At 40.6% G+C, this 14,700-nt stretch overlaps 1 protein-coding gene across 3 annotated transcripts in view; it reads left to right on the forward strand.

The window, feature by feature from the left end:
• The window catches only part of FYCO1 (FYVE and coiled-coil domain autophagy adaptor 1), a 110,897-nt gene extending 105,667 nt beyond the window's left edge, over nt 1-5,230 (forward strand). For all 3 annotated transcript variants that reach the window (XM_020987317.1, XM_020987319.2, XM_020987318.2), the window contains one exon: nt 506-5,230. In XM_020987317.1, the coding sequence (XP_020842976.1) occupies nt 506-581 (76 nt within the window). In that variant the 3' untranslated portion in view covers nt 582-5,230. The remainder of the gene's footprint in view (nt 1-505) is intronic.
• Nucleotides 5,231-14,700: the final 9,470 nt, after the last annotated feature.

The raw sequence follows: 14,700 nt of genomic DNA on the forward strand, positions 1-14,700 counted from the left end.
GAGATTATAATTTTCATTTCTCATGTAGATGAGGGGCCGTGGTGATGAGTGCTGATGGGAACTGTATGGTCCTCGTGCTTATAAAAAGGCTTTGGTCCAGCTCAGTCTATCGGGGGCTGCTGAGTTCCCGTCCTCCTCTGGGAACACAGAGTTTTACAACCCATGTGAAGGTAGAGGATTCATCCGTGGGCCAGGGAGGACATGGCTGCAGTAATTTTTCTGCAGTGATAATAGCCAGCATTTGTAGTGTTTGACATGCCATCTCATTTGAGGTAATTAAGAGTGGTACACTATAAAAAGGTTCATTGGCTGTGAGCAGTGGAACCCTTGCTTCCTCACCAAGACTTGACTCGTAGCCTGGTCACATGTGACAGCGAGATCCCTGACCTCTTGTTGCTGATACTGGCTCCCAGTGAAAGTCATGCCCATTGAAACATCTGGCAGTCACATGTGGGATTTCTGGGCCATCACTAACAGGATGCTCTTCTCTTCATACATCCTGCAGGTTCATCTCCAAAAAAGTCTTTTATCACCTGACAGTTGACTGGCCTGTGACCTACGACGGGACTGATTTGCCATAGATTTGAACCCCCGCGATCTTAACCGCTTCACTTTATCCACGGGAAACACTACTCTTATTTATGTATCACATAAACACTAAAGAAAAGAAAGCCTGGCAGCCCCTGAACCGCACGGTTTTAAATCTGGAGCGTCTTGGGCATCCTCCCTGGAAGCTTCCGCTGTCTAGGAACACTCTACTCTGTACTGTGTACAGATGGCTGTTGGCTTGTGCACCTTGCTACAGCCCAGTGATCTATCTCTTCTAATATTTAAGGACCTCAGCCACAGCCTTTTGGGGGCTTAAGATTAACACCCAAAAAACACGAATTTCCCAGAGGGATTCACTTGAGTTTGCAATACTTGGATACTTAAAAGAGATCGTCTCTTCTCTGGGCAGCTGTTTTTTATACCTGCTGTTGTTTATACCCAAGAAACCAGGAGGGCACCTGTTTTAAAAAGCTGGGGTGGGGGAAGACCTGGAGGGAGGGGGGCGGGAAATGGATGAATCCTCCAAACTGTTGGAGTGGGTCGAAGGGAGACACACTGCCTCAGGCAGTGATCAGCAGTGGTCTGTCACCGTCACCATCCTTGGCATGATGCTGTAAGGGTGGTAAGCTCCTTTTAAACACCAGCTAATACTCCAGGAAATGAATCATGCAAGGGAGTCATCAAAATGATTGCTGTGAAATAGGAAAGTCAGTTCAGTCCGGTGGCCATTTATTCAACACCAGCTATGGGCAAAGATGAAAAGGAAACAGCCCCTGCCTTCCGGAAGCTTCCACTCTGACATTCACGTGGATACCTTGAAAGGTGAGACTTGTGAATGCTTGGTCTGTAGCCCGCTCGTGTTCCCTTCTCCCTCTCCTCGTCCCCCCAGGCTGGGGGCTTCTCCAAAGCTCAGCATAGCCCCTCTTCTTCCCAAGCCTCCCTCTGAGTGTGTCTGATCTCCTTGAATAAGCCGGTAACTGTACAGTTGGCCTTTGAGTCTCAGCCTTCTGAACAGATGGGAGGTAGAGTCACCCCATTACAGATGTGGTCGCAGACAGGAGTGTCGATCGTGAAGACAAGCAAATGATGAGGTTGTCTGAGCCAGAGTCCCAATGAGCAGCTTTCTCACATTGAACACGTACCTGCTGATGTCTGCGATGGGAAAGAAAAAGAGCAAAGGCTTGCATTTCTTTGGCATTGTGCATCTCTCCTTCTGGCTGCTGTTTTTGGAGGACCCAAGAAGACCTTTTGCCTTGAGCAGAGGCTTTGGCCCCAAAACTTTTTTTTTCCCTTAACTGAAACTGGCTCCCTGGTACTAAATGCAAATGTGTTTATGGAAATACAAACACATTTTCATTTACTGATGACTGTAACCAAAGCATAGTTCTGATTTCAGAAGAAATCAGTTTTTAAAGAGTATTTCTTTGAAAACAGAAGCATCGGTATAATCAGGCCTGCACAACGTGTGGCCCGCCAAAAGGATTTCGGGTAGCCTGTAAAAAATGTAGAGGATGTTTTATTATTATGTAGAGGACTGCATTTTTATTCCTTGATTTACTCTTTAGCTCTGACACATATATAGGGCATATTGTTTGCAAAGCCATGATATTTTTTCCTTTTGTCCCCATCTCATGCCTTTTAAAGAACTCCTCCTCTCATACCAAACACTTCTCTCTTCTTGAGGAGAATGACTGTATCTTTTCCATTTGATACTGTGCCCTCTTCCCAAACATGGGGCACCATCTTTGCTTATGTCCTTTTCTACCTACACTTCCTGAACTGTCTTTTCCAAGGTCATTTGTTGTCCCTCAGACTTCAGGTTCTTCCTGAAATGTGGTGCTCCTGAAGGAAGGGCGTGCTTTAGTCCTAAGGAAGAGAAAAAGTATTGGAAAGAGTGATGGACTGGGGGCTCACAGGACCCACCCTGAATCAACCTACAGGAGCAGAAAGCCAGTTGATTCAGGCTTTCAGCTGGGAAAGGAGTAACAGTGGCGCTGTTCATTCCAGGGTTTTTGGGAGAAGTGGGGGAGAAGAGAGAGAAGAAGGATGGGGACCTGAGAGAAGAAGCGTGAGATGGGAATGGAGTTTGGGAAAGCATCAGCATGATGGGGCCCATCTTCAGATCTGTTTTCATTGACTTTTTTTTTTATCAAAATGTTATCAGGAAGATTATTCAGGGCTGATGGCAGCTTCTAGTTGCCCGTTTTAAAGACATTTCATTACCGTCCTCCTTCTGTCAGAGGGTGGAAAGAAAAAAATGGACACTGATTAGAACCCCAGACCAGCCCCCAGAAAAGGATCCTCAAAGAAGGTGTCTGAAACTTCTGGCTCCAATGTGATGTGGGCCATCCTCCTCCATTGCTATGAAGAATCAAGGGTTGGCAGTATTGCTGAGAGAAGCTAAAAATTGAAAAGTAAACCTTCAAATAACTTGATTTTTCTCTTTGGGGCAGCCACTTTTATCTAGGACACCAGTCCACATCAGGAGCCTCAGCTGGATGGCCTGACCCCCTAGCTGATAACATTGTCATGACCACCAGCAAATATTTACAGACTTCTACTACATCCAAGTCATTGGGTTGGGTATTGGAATATGTCTTTCCAACTGAGATTCATTGCATCTTGCTGTCATAGACTGTAGCAGGGGGACCTGTTATAGATTTTTAAAAAACAAAAAAATCCCAATTCATTGCTTCTTCGGAAGTCAGTCACAGATGTCATAAGGAGATACTTTACTTAGGAGGTATAGAATTTTGATTATTCTCATAGATGGGCAATCAGATTGAAAATGAATGTCACTTCATTGTATTCAGAGGGCTACCTAGATCACACCGTGGTCATTTCACTAACTGTAATTGTAGCCGCACATTTACTTTTGTGTGCTAAACACATCTTGTGCTTTCGATGAGGCAGTTCTTCAGAGGTTAGCTTTTTAATGGATTCCTAAGATTGGAAACACTGTAACACTATGCAATGACAGCACTTACATCTAGGTATGGCTTTAAACTGCGTCACTTTAGTTTACAGCTAGATTGCCAATTTCACTAGGAGTGGTAGGTTTTAGTTTTTGTTGTATAACTGAGACCTGTTGAATATTTTAGCTCTGGCTGTGACCCACTGACAAGAAATAATCCAATGGGAAGCATCCTTGGAATTTCAAATTTTGAAAGAAGGGCAGCATTTGATTGGCAGGCATCCAAGAGAAAGATAACTTAGTTTTGTAGGTCCCAGGTTACTTGGATAGCCACTGCCCTGAGACCATTAGTTAAATCGCAGAACTCCAAGAACCAGGTCAGATTTATCCAGTCATATTCTGGTATAAACCAGTTGGTGTTTTTCATTGTTGAAAAAAAATTGTGTCTAAGTACATACTTGAGAGAGCACTTTATGATTATAGCATTTGTGATTCAGAAAGATTAGATTAAGCAAAACCTTTCCCTGCTTTTATTTATTCTTATCTAGAAACCTGAGAATTAGTTAAGCAATAGGGCTTTAAAAATGGAAAAGGACAATAGTGTGTGAATATGAAATAATAAGATTGATTTTTTTTTTCACCTCTCACCTAGGCTCATCAGTCCTGTTACTTAGTAATGCTCCTGGATATAGGTCCTACTCAAAGTGCTAGGAAAATATGACAAAGATGGCTAAAGCATGAGGCACTAGCAATGTCAAAGGCAAATTCTTGATGAAATGAAACCACTTTTATTTTGAGAGAAAAGCCATGCTTTGAGATGTGACTTAACATTTTCCTTGTCACAGCCCTGTGTGGTTTCATGTAGAAATGTCGGTCACATCCTCTATGCTAAGAATTTAAGCTTTGGTGCCCATAGATGCTAAATTCAGTTCAGCTGTCCAAGGCACCATGCTAGCTGCTGGAGGTATGAAGACAAAAATGAACCAGTTCCTGCCCTCAGGAAGTTTAAGGTGAACTAAGTGATACTATATGTCCACAGATGAGGGAGTGAAGGAGGGAGCGTTAACATGTCCTTCCAAGGTCCGTTTTATTCCAGGGTCACTGGAGGTGGGGAATAGAAAACAGAAGCCTCTCTGCTAAGGTGACGCCTGATCTGGGTCCCAGAGTGAGAGACAGGTGCTTAGTGATCCAATGAGATCGGTCATAGGTGAATTGAAATACAGGTGTCAAAAAAAACCCCTACTTCTTCTTTGTGAAACCTTCACTAGGCTTTGCTCTATTTCATTGTTTCTCATGGGGTTCTTCCAAAAGGCAGGAAAAACTGAATTCACTGCATGTTCTTTGGTCATCTAATAATTCTTTAGAAGAAGAAAAAGGTTACATATCTGAAAGGTTAACCAGGGCAAGGCCCCCTCCAGGCCTAGCCACACATCATTCAAAGGGGCCCTTGGACCTTTGGCTACACTGAAGAGCAAGCATCCAGATCTTGGAATCTGTGGCTTGAAAGTCAGAATTATGTTGTGAGACCAGCCTTCGGTGGATCCGGCCTCATCCTGCATCTTGTTTGGACTCCTGATTCAGTGGCATCTGCCAAAGAATTGCCTAAGAAAAGCTGGGCACCACCCCAACCCCTAGAAGTGGGGTGAGAGATTTTTGTCACTGAAGTATATTCGTTCATTAGCAATACATATACTGCACCATATGGGGTGTTTCATGCTTTTTGCCTTTTTGGTTTTTATCTCAGGAATTAAAAGGAAAAAAATGCCATTTGGAGTGCTGTCTGTTATTGACTCTTACATGGTAGGTGGGTGGGGGGTAAATTACGCTGACCCAAGGGCAGGGTTGGAGGACCCCCGAGGACAGTAGCACCTGCCTCTTCTCCCCTTCTAGGGCCATTATTTTATGTAGAACAGGCATAACGGGTCTTCTGCCACACAATCTCTGCTGGCCAACTGGGCATCTCCTACCCTGATTTATAAAGGCCATTCGATGCTATTTGAGATAGCAATCTTTCACATTTATGTAATATTTCCAGGTTTACCAAGCAGTTTTCTCACCATTGCTCTGAGAGGTAGATAGGTTAGATATTATCATCACCCCCATTTACATAGGTTCAGAGAAATTCAGTGATTTGTCCAGGGCCAGCCATGCATCCAGTCAGTGCTAAGACAGGGCTTTCTGACTCCAAGCACGGTCCTCTTTAATCTCCACTGCCCTTTCAGCCATCTTCTATCCCTAGGTATTCATTCCTAAGTGGGAGTTCTAAGGCCTAGCCACAAACCAGATTTGGCCAACCCAGTGGAGCTTACTTGAGTTGAGAGGAAGATCTGGATTTGAATCCCACCTTCAGACACCACCAGTTTGTAACCTGAAGCAAGTTGCTTAACTTCCCTGAGGCCATGGGACAGTGCAGTATGGAAACTGGAAGTGTGGGATTATTGGCCATAACTGTTCACCTCTCCTCATCCCCCTATGTTGAAAAATAGTCCATTTCAGGGAAAATTTTCAGAGAAACCTGGGAAGACTTGCATGAACTGATGTAGACTTAAGCAGAACCAGGAGAAAGATTGGCGTAATAACATTGTAAAGAAAAACCATTTTGAAAGATTATAGAACTCTAATCAACCATAGGGCCAAAGGGCTGATGATGAATCATGCTGCCCCACTCGTGACACTGAGGAGGTGGACTCAGGGTGCAGATTGAGCAATACTTATTTTTTGACATGGCCAGTGAGAAAATGTGTTTTGTTTGACTGTGTATTTGTCACAAAGGGGATGGGGAAAAGAGGGAAAGAAAAAATATTTTTGTTATTTGAAAGAAAAAATAGATTTTTAAAAAACAATCCTTTGCTACCACCCAATAATCAGGTTGAACTATAGCTTGAAAAGCTTTAGAGGGGCTTTCAAAATCATCAGCTACCTTTCCTAGGAAAAGGTAAAAATTCTACTGCTTGAGGCCCTGGCCCACAGACCTTTTGATATAGGGCTATCAAAAGTAAGCCAAGGGTGACCCTGGGCAAGTCACTTAACCCCATTGCCTAATAAAAAAAAAAAGTCCATCTTGTCCTGCCATTTTGTTTAGGGGTCCAGATGTGACTGGATCCAGCTTCTGCCTCCTTTCCCTGCTTCTTGTGCTTTTTTATTCATTTATTTATTTATTCATTCATTCATTCATTCATTCATTTACTTATTTATTTTTGGCTAGGCAATGGGGTTAAGTGACTTACTCAGGGTCACACAGCTAGTGAGTACCGTGTGTCTGAGGCCAGCTTTGAACTCAGGTCCTCCTGAATCCAGGGCCAGTGCTCTATCCACTGCACCACCCAGCTGCCCCTCTTGTGTTTTAAGAAACAAAAAGGAGACAAACTGGGCTCCTGCTCTTTCAGGAGCCTGTGACAGGCAGACAGTGGGGTCTCTGCAGAAGCTTTGGGATTCAGAAGCGCTAGCTGCCTTTTCCGCTGAGCTCTCGGAGCAGGCTGGTGAGGAGGATGGTGAGATTTCTGCAGATATCTCAAGAGAACTTCCCTTAAGCGAGAGGTCATCACCTCTCACTGTGAAGATTCATGGAAAAATTCAGGGTAGCCTAGAGCTGTAAGTATCTAGGGGACAAGCAGGTGTTACTCATAAATGTATGCAAAGCAAGCAGTCTCCACAGAAGAAGAAACATGGGCCTTTTTTGTTTTGTAAGTGAAAACCTAAAAACAGCAATAATGAAAGCTATTCAGAGCTTCTTGGGGTTCAAAGGAAGGTCAGCCTTTTACTTTTCACTCACTGCCTTCTAAAGAAGGACCATGAAGACAGGAGGGCACATTTACTAGACTTCTGTGTCTGCTTGTCTTACCCTTTTTTGATCCATTTCTCTGTATCTGTGTCTGTCTCTTTATCTCTCTCCTCTTGATGTCTCTCCTCTTTGTGTCTCTGTCTCTGCGTTTTGTCTCCTCTCTCCCCTGTCTTCCTTCCCCCCCATCCTTTTCTCTCTTCTTTGTCTCTCTTTGTCTCTGTCTCGTCTCTCCCCTCTCCCTCTATCTTCCTTCCTCCTTCCTCTTTTTCTCTCCTTTATCTCTGTCTGTCTCTTACCTTTGAAGTAACAGATGTCTGTGGTTTCCCTGAGCTTCTTTCCGCCCGTACACTCAGAGGGAGGTTTTCTCACAGTCACTTCCCCAACTCAACCCTGAATTGGATTTCATTCTTATGGGCCATGATAACTCTGTAGTAGTGAGTTGTGCTTATTAGGGAGTAGAAAGGGAGCCTGGCTAGTGTATTAGACCTGGGCATTGAGCCTGACAGCCAGTGGGGTGGACAAGGAGAAGTTTTCTCTGGGAAGGTCCACCAGGTCAGACACTTGTCAGCTCCCAGCTCCATGGAGGGATAGAATGAGATGGAGTTTGTCCTAGCTAGACCTTGCTCAGACTTCCAGGTCAGTGAGATGGCGCTATCTACTCACTGGTATGGGAAACACACGTTCCTGTTGGAAGGAGAGTAGGAGTGGATAAAAAGGGAGACGACATGTTCTCTTTAGGCTTATAGAGTTAGGCACCTTGGAGACCATTTGCTCCAATCCCCTTATTTTAGAGATGAGGGAACTCATTTGAGAGGAGTGAGGTGACTTTCCCAAGGTCACATGGCTAGCGAGCGTCAGAGGCTCTTAAGACACTGACTCATCAGTTAACCGACGTGGCAGCTCTCAGGAGGGCTGATATCACAGATTCCATGCACCTGACTGGGAAGAGCTCCCAAGAAGGGGAACACATAATGCTCCATCCTCGTGGCCACAGCTGATCATCGGTCCTTGCTGAAGTCTGTCGTCCATCTGAAGACATCATTGGAACACAGGCAAGCCCAAGAAAGTGTGTCTAGTTTATACAGCAGTGACCATACAGATGCTGTGAGTGGGGGAGGTGGTGGTGGTGGTGGTGGGTTTGAATCCAAGTCATCTTATTCCTAGACCACAGACCCTGTTAAGAATAGTTGGTGTGCGTCTTTGAGCAGAGATGGGGGTGATGGTGGCCAGCCTTCAAAATGCTGATGGTTTAGCTCAATATCAGCCCTTCCAAGGATGCTGCATTTGGGGACAGCTGAATAACTGTCTTATCATCTGGAATCAAACTCGTTCTCAAAGAAGGTCTGATCACCATGTAGAGTTACTTATGAGTATTAGAAGGGATGAGCATTCGTAAGTACAGAAAGGTAGAATGTAAGTTGGGATGGTAAGGGGAAAAGTTAATGTGGCCAAGCAGCTAGATCACTGGACCCAGAGTCAGGAAAGCCTGACTCTAAGGTCTGGGTTTAAATTCTGCCTCAGAGACATACTGTGTGACCCTATGCAAGTTAACCATTCTGACCTCAGTTTCCTTCTCTAAAAGAATAATATAGCACCTATCACACGTGGTTTGATACTGATCAAATGAGACAATGTATGTAAAAGTGCTTGCAAATCTTAAAGTAACTATATAAACGTGAGCATGGTGACCAATTATATAACAGGTATTCAATGAATTGTTTTTAATTGGATTGGATGGATGAAGAGAAAGTTGGTCAACAGACTGAAAAATCTGTTATTCCATTGGTTGCCAGGGTTGATCCAAGAGAAAGCTGAGAGTAGGATTCTTCACTTCTGTGTGTCATGGACCCTCCTTCCCCAGTCTGGTGAGTGAAGCCTATAGACTCCTTATTAGTATCTGTGTTTTAAATAATTTAAGGAAATGCTAAATTTCAATTAGGTATTAATGAAGCCATAATAAAAATGTGACTTTTCTCCCATCCAAGTTCATAGACCCCCTTAAAAGCAATAGCTTTCCTCCCTCTGGCAGAACCTACTAACAAGCCCTCAAACTCCAGAGCATAGCTGGTGAATAAAGCAAAAGAAATCAATCAACAAGCATTTATTAAGCACCTACTGTGTGCCAGGCACTATACTAGGCACCGAGGATACAAAAACAAATGAAATGACCCTACCTTCAAGGACCTTTCATTTGATTAGGGGGAACCAAAAGGTATGTGTGCTTATGTATGTATACATGCACACTATTATATATGTGTACATTTAGGTGTGTATATATATGTGTGTGTGTGTGTGTGTATGCACCTTATGTAGATAAGTGTATACATAGTGTATACATACATATGTACACATGTATTATATACATTTGTTGTTATTCAGTCATTTTTCAGTTGTATCTAACTCTTTGTGACCCCATTTGGTTGTTTTTTGGTTTTTGGGTGTTTTTGGCAATTGGGGTTAAGTGACTTGCCCAGGGTCACACGGCTAGTAAGTGTCAAGTGTTTGGTCTGAGGCCAGATTTGAACTCGGGTCCTCCTGACTTCAGGGCTGGTGCTCTATCCACTGCACCACCTAGCTGCTCCTACTTGAGGTTTTCTTGGCAGAGATACTGGAGTGGTTTCCATTTCCTTCTCCAGCTCATTATATAGATGAGGAGACTGAGGCAAACAGAGTTACGTGACTTGCCCATAGTCACACAGCTAGATTTTAGGCCTGATTTTAACTTAGGAAGATGAGTCTACGTGACTCCAGACCCAGCACTCTATCCATTCTGCCACCTCGCTCCCCCAATATATATATACATATATGTACACAATGTGTGTGTGTGTGTATATATAGTGTGTGTGTATATATATATACATATGCATATGCAGATTGTATATTTGTGTATATGTATACCTCTGTAGGTATAGGTATATGTACACATGCATACACATACATGCACATGTAAATGCATATATGTATAAATGTGTGTGTATGTATGCAGGTATGTGTGTACTTGTGTTACAAAAATATATATATGTGAAATAAATGAATGGAAGTTTGGGTTGGTAGGGGAGGGCACTTGTGGTGAGGGTCAAAGAAGGCTTCATGTAGAAAGTGTCTCTTGAGCCAAGTTTGGAAGGAAACAAGGGATTCTAAGGGGCAGAGATAGCAGGGCATTCCAGGCATGGGGGACGATGCAAAGATGAGAGTTATAATGCTATCTATAAGGAACAGCAAAAAGATCAATTCAGCTGGTTTGTAGAGTGCGATAAGCGAGGACTGTATCATAAGGTGAAAAAGGTAAGTTGGAACTAAGTTGTGAATATTTTTAAAAGCTAAAAAAAAAGAATATTTGAAAATTATATTGAAGATCCATTTTTTTTCTTGTAAAATGATACTCAGTTTTGTTGAGCTAATTATTCTTGATTATAAACTTTTGTCCTTTGCCTTTGGGAATGTACTATTCCATGCTCTCTGCTTCTTTGCAATGGTAGCTGATAAATCTTGTGTGACCTTGATTGTGGTTCTTTGATATTTTAATTTGTCTTTCTGGCTGCTTGTGCTATCTTTTCCCCCTTTTATCTGGAAGTTCTGGATTTTGTCAGTGACATTCCTGGGAATTTTCATTTTGCTGTTCCCTTCAGGAAGTGATTAGTGGATTCTTTCTATTTGCAGCTTGCCCTCTCATTCTAATATGCCTGAAAAATTTTCCTTAAAGATTTCTTGAAATATCATATCCAAGTTATTTTATTGAGGGAGGGAGGTGGTCATGGATTTCAGGCAATCCTGTGATTCTTAATTTATCTCTCCTTGATCTGTTCTCCAGGTCAGTTGTTTTTCATATGAAATAACTTACATTTTCTTCCTTTTTTTTCCATTTTTTTGGGTTTCATTTTAAGAATGTTTATTTTTTTCCCAAGTCATTGATTTCTAATCAGACCATTCTGATTTTTAGGGAGTTTGTTACTAGGATAAGGTTTTGAACCTATTCTATTAAGCTACTGATCCTTTTCTTGGGTCTCTTCTCTGTAGCTCTCATTTCATTTGTAACATCTTTTTAAAACTCATACAATTTCTTTGAAGAATTCTAGTTATTCTTGTGGGAAAGGTGTTTTTTTTTTCCTTGAGGGATTATGGGTGTTTTCAAGTTATCTTCTTGATTTGTGCTTTGGTCATCTTGGTGTTATAAAAGTACTTCTGCTTCTGTTTTCGTTTTTTGAATTTTTGTTGCTGAAGCCTCAGGAGTTGAGTTGTAAATGTCTTAGGCTCTGGGGAACCAGTTTGAGTGAAGGAGTTTTCTTTTACCCTGGTCATCTTTCTTTAGATTTTTTCCTTCAAAACAAACAACGAAGTTGTCATTTCCTATGATCAGCCTAATTGAAGCCCTTTCCTTTGGATGAGGAGAGAGGAAAGAGAGGCATTCTCTTTAATCCTCCTTGCATGTGAGGTAACTAGCTGAGACTTTCCCTTAACACCCTAAACTGATAGTTTCACTTTAGTGTTTCAGGGGCTTTCTTCCTCCTGAGGCAGCTAGAGAATTTTTTAAAAAATCGACCATCCATTGTCACCAGTTCCATTTATCATAGTACTAGAAATGATGACTATAACAAGAAGATAAAAAAATTGAGGGAATACATAGATGAAGAAGAAACAAAATGATCACTTTGTGTGGATAATGTAATGGTGCACAAAATCCTCTAAAGAGTTACTAAAAAATAAATGGAAACAATAACTTCAACAAACATGCAAGCTATAAAATAAATCCACCCAAAACATCAGCATTTTTGATATAATACCAGTGAAACCCAGAAAGAATGGATAGAAAGATAAATTACATTTAAAATTACTACAGAATATAGAAAATACTTTGGGGTCTACCTTCTAAGATATATGCAAGAACCATATAAATGCAACTACAAATAACTGCTTTACAGAAGTAAAGATAGACCTAAGTAATTGGAAAAATATTAATTGTCCATAGGTAGAATCAGCCAGTATAATGCCTAAATTATTCTATTTGTTCAATGTCATATCAATCAAACTGCCAAGGGATTACTTTATAGAATTAGAAAAATTAATAACAAAATTGATGTGGAGGAAGGAAGGTTAAGAATCTCAAGCAAAATAATTAAAAGAAATAGTTAAGGAAGAGGCTTAGTAGTGGCAGATCTCAAACTATAATACAAACAGTAATTATCAAAACAGTTTGGTACTGGGTACAAAGATTGATCAGTGGAACAGATTAGTGGAACAACATACAAATGTATTTGACAAATACAAAGACACCCCCCCCCCCCCCAGCTATTGTGATAAGGACTCATCTTAGCAAAAACTGTTGGGAAAAATGGAAGAAACCAGATTTAGACCAATACTTCACACCTTACACAAAGATATGCTTCAAATGGGAACATGACCTAGATATAAAAGGTTACATGATAAACAAATTAGAGAAACATGGGGGAAACTTATCTATCAGATTTTTGGATAGGAGAAGAGTTTGTAACCAAACAAGAAATAGAAGGGGGTCATAGCAGATAAAATGGATAATTTTGATTACATAAAATGTAAAGGTTATTGCATAAAGCTAATGAAATTAAAATTAATAGGGAAATAAGTAACTGGGAAAATATGTGTGCAGCAAGTTTCTCTGATAAAGGTCTCATTTCCAAGATGCGTAGGGAACTAGTTCAAAGTTACTCAAAAAAGAGTCATTCTTCAGTTGGATAATTGGTTAAAGAATATATACAGACAGTTCTCAAGAGAAGAAACCTAGGCTATCTATTGCCATATGAAGAAAAATATTCCCATTACTAATTAGAGAAATGAAAATTAAAGCAGTTCTGAGATTCCACCTCATTAGAAATGCCGAAGATGACAGACGAGGAAAATGATAAATACTGGAGGAACTATGAGAAAATAGTTATTAAAAATAGGTACTAAACACTGTAAGGCCTTTAACCCAGCTTTACCTCTGCTAGGCCCGTACCCCAAAGAGATCAAAGAAATAGAAATCGTCCTTTATGTACAAAAATATTTATAGCAGCTTTTTTTGTGGTGGCAGGAAAGCCTGGAAACTAAGAGGCTGTCTTTTGCTTCTTTTTGTGTCCCCACCACTTAGCAAAGTACATCATAGGCATCTAATAAATATTTATTAATTCTATTTACTTTATTGAGGATGTCCAATAATTTGGGAATAACCGAATAAGTTGTGATATGTGAAGGTGATGGAGTATCATTGTGCTGTAAGAAACCAGGAAATAGATGATTTCAAAAAGATATAAGAAGACTTATATGAGCTGATACAAAGAAAAGTGAACAGACCCAGGAGAACAGTTTATACTATAACATTAATATTATACAAATGAAACTGTTTTGAAGACTTTTATAAACTGATGAAGAATTAAAGGAGAAAAATTTAATTAAAGGAGAAAAATTTATACAATACTGTAAAAACAAATAACTTTGAAAGCTAAAAGAAGTATCATTGATCCAATGACCATTCGTGATTCCAGAGGACCAGTGATGAAACATGCTATCCATGACAGAGAGGTGACAGATATAAGATATAGAATGAGACACATATGTTTCTATTTATTTTTAGTAGTATTTTATTTTTCCCCAATTATATGTAAAGACAGTTTTTACATTAATTTTTTAAAAATCTGATTTCTAAATTTTCTCCCTTCCTTTCTCCCCTCCCCCTCCCTAAGATGGTAAGCAATTTGACTTAGGTCATACAGGCACATATATTTCTATATACAGCCGTTGAAAGAATTTGTTTTGCTTCACTATGAATATTTGTTACAAGAAACTTGCTTTTTTTCTTTTCTTTTCATGGGGTGGGAGAAGGGAGAAAATATTTTTGTAACTTTTTAAAAATAGAGAGCTTGGAGTTGTACTTTCAGATGAAGTCATTGTGTTATTAGTTTTGCTTACCGGCTTTACTTTATTATGAAAGAATATTTGGGAAGTAATATAAAAAACAAAACTGAAAAAACTGAAAGTATAAAAATGAGAGAAAAAAAGGCTAAAATGAGGAGCTCATATTTGGTCGTAGGAGCAAAAGGGAATCACCAGAGTTTATTGAGTAAGGGAGTTAACATAGTCACGCCTACACTTTAGGAAAGTCCCTTTGAGAGAAACTCATTCTTCTTTATTTACTGTTGTGTCTGATGTGTTCTGGGGGCCAAAGGGAAAAAGCCTTAGATCTGATAAATGCTTCAATCATAGAAAGATTCTTATGAAATAATAAAATAATTCAGTTACTAAAACTTTTTCTCCTTACCCTCATCGGGACCTGTGATTTCATCCATGTAGGGAACTCCCTGTGTGGAAATTCCCGTCACTTATGCAGATTAGCAATTCATGTGTAACGTATGCTTTATTAAAAATAAAATACCACGAATGACTTGAAAGTAACTGAGTAAGTTACAGCTGCTCTGATGAGAACACCCCTCAGACCGCGCTATGA

This window comes from Phascolarctos cinereus, unplaced genomic scaffold, assembly GCF_003287225.1.
Source record: "Phascolarctos cinereus isolate Bilbo 61053 unplaced genomic scaffold, phaCin_HiC Scaffold_1;HRSCAF=81, whole genome shotgun sequence".
Classification (NCBI taxonomy): Eukaryota; Metazoa; Chordata; class Mammalia; order Diprotodontia; family Phascolarctidae; genus Phascolarctos; species Phascolarctos cinereus.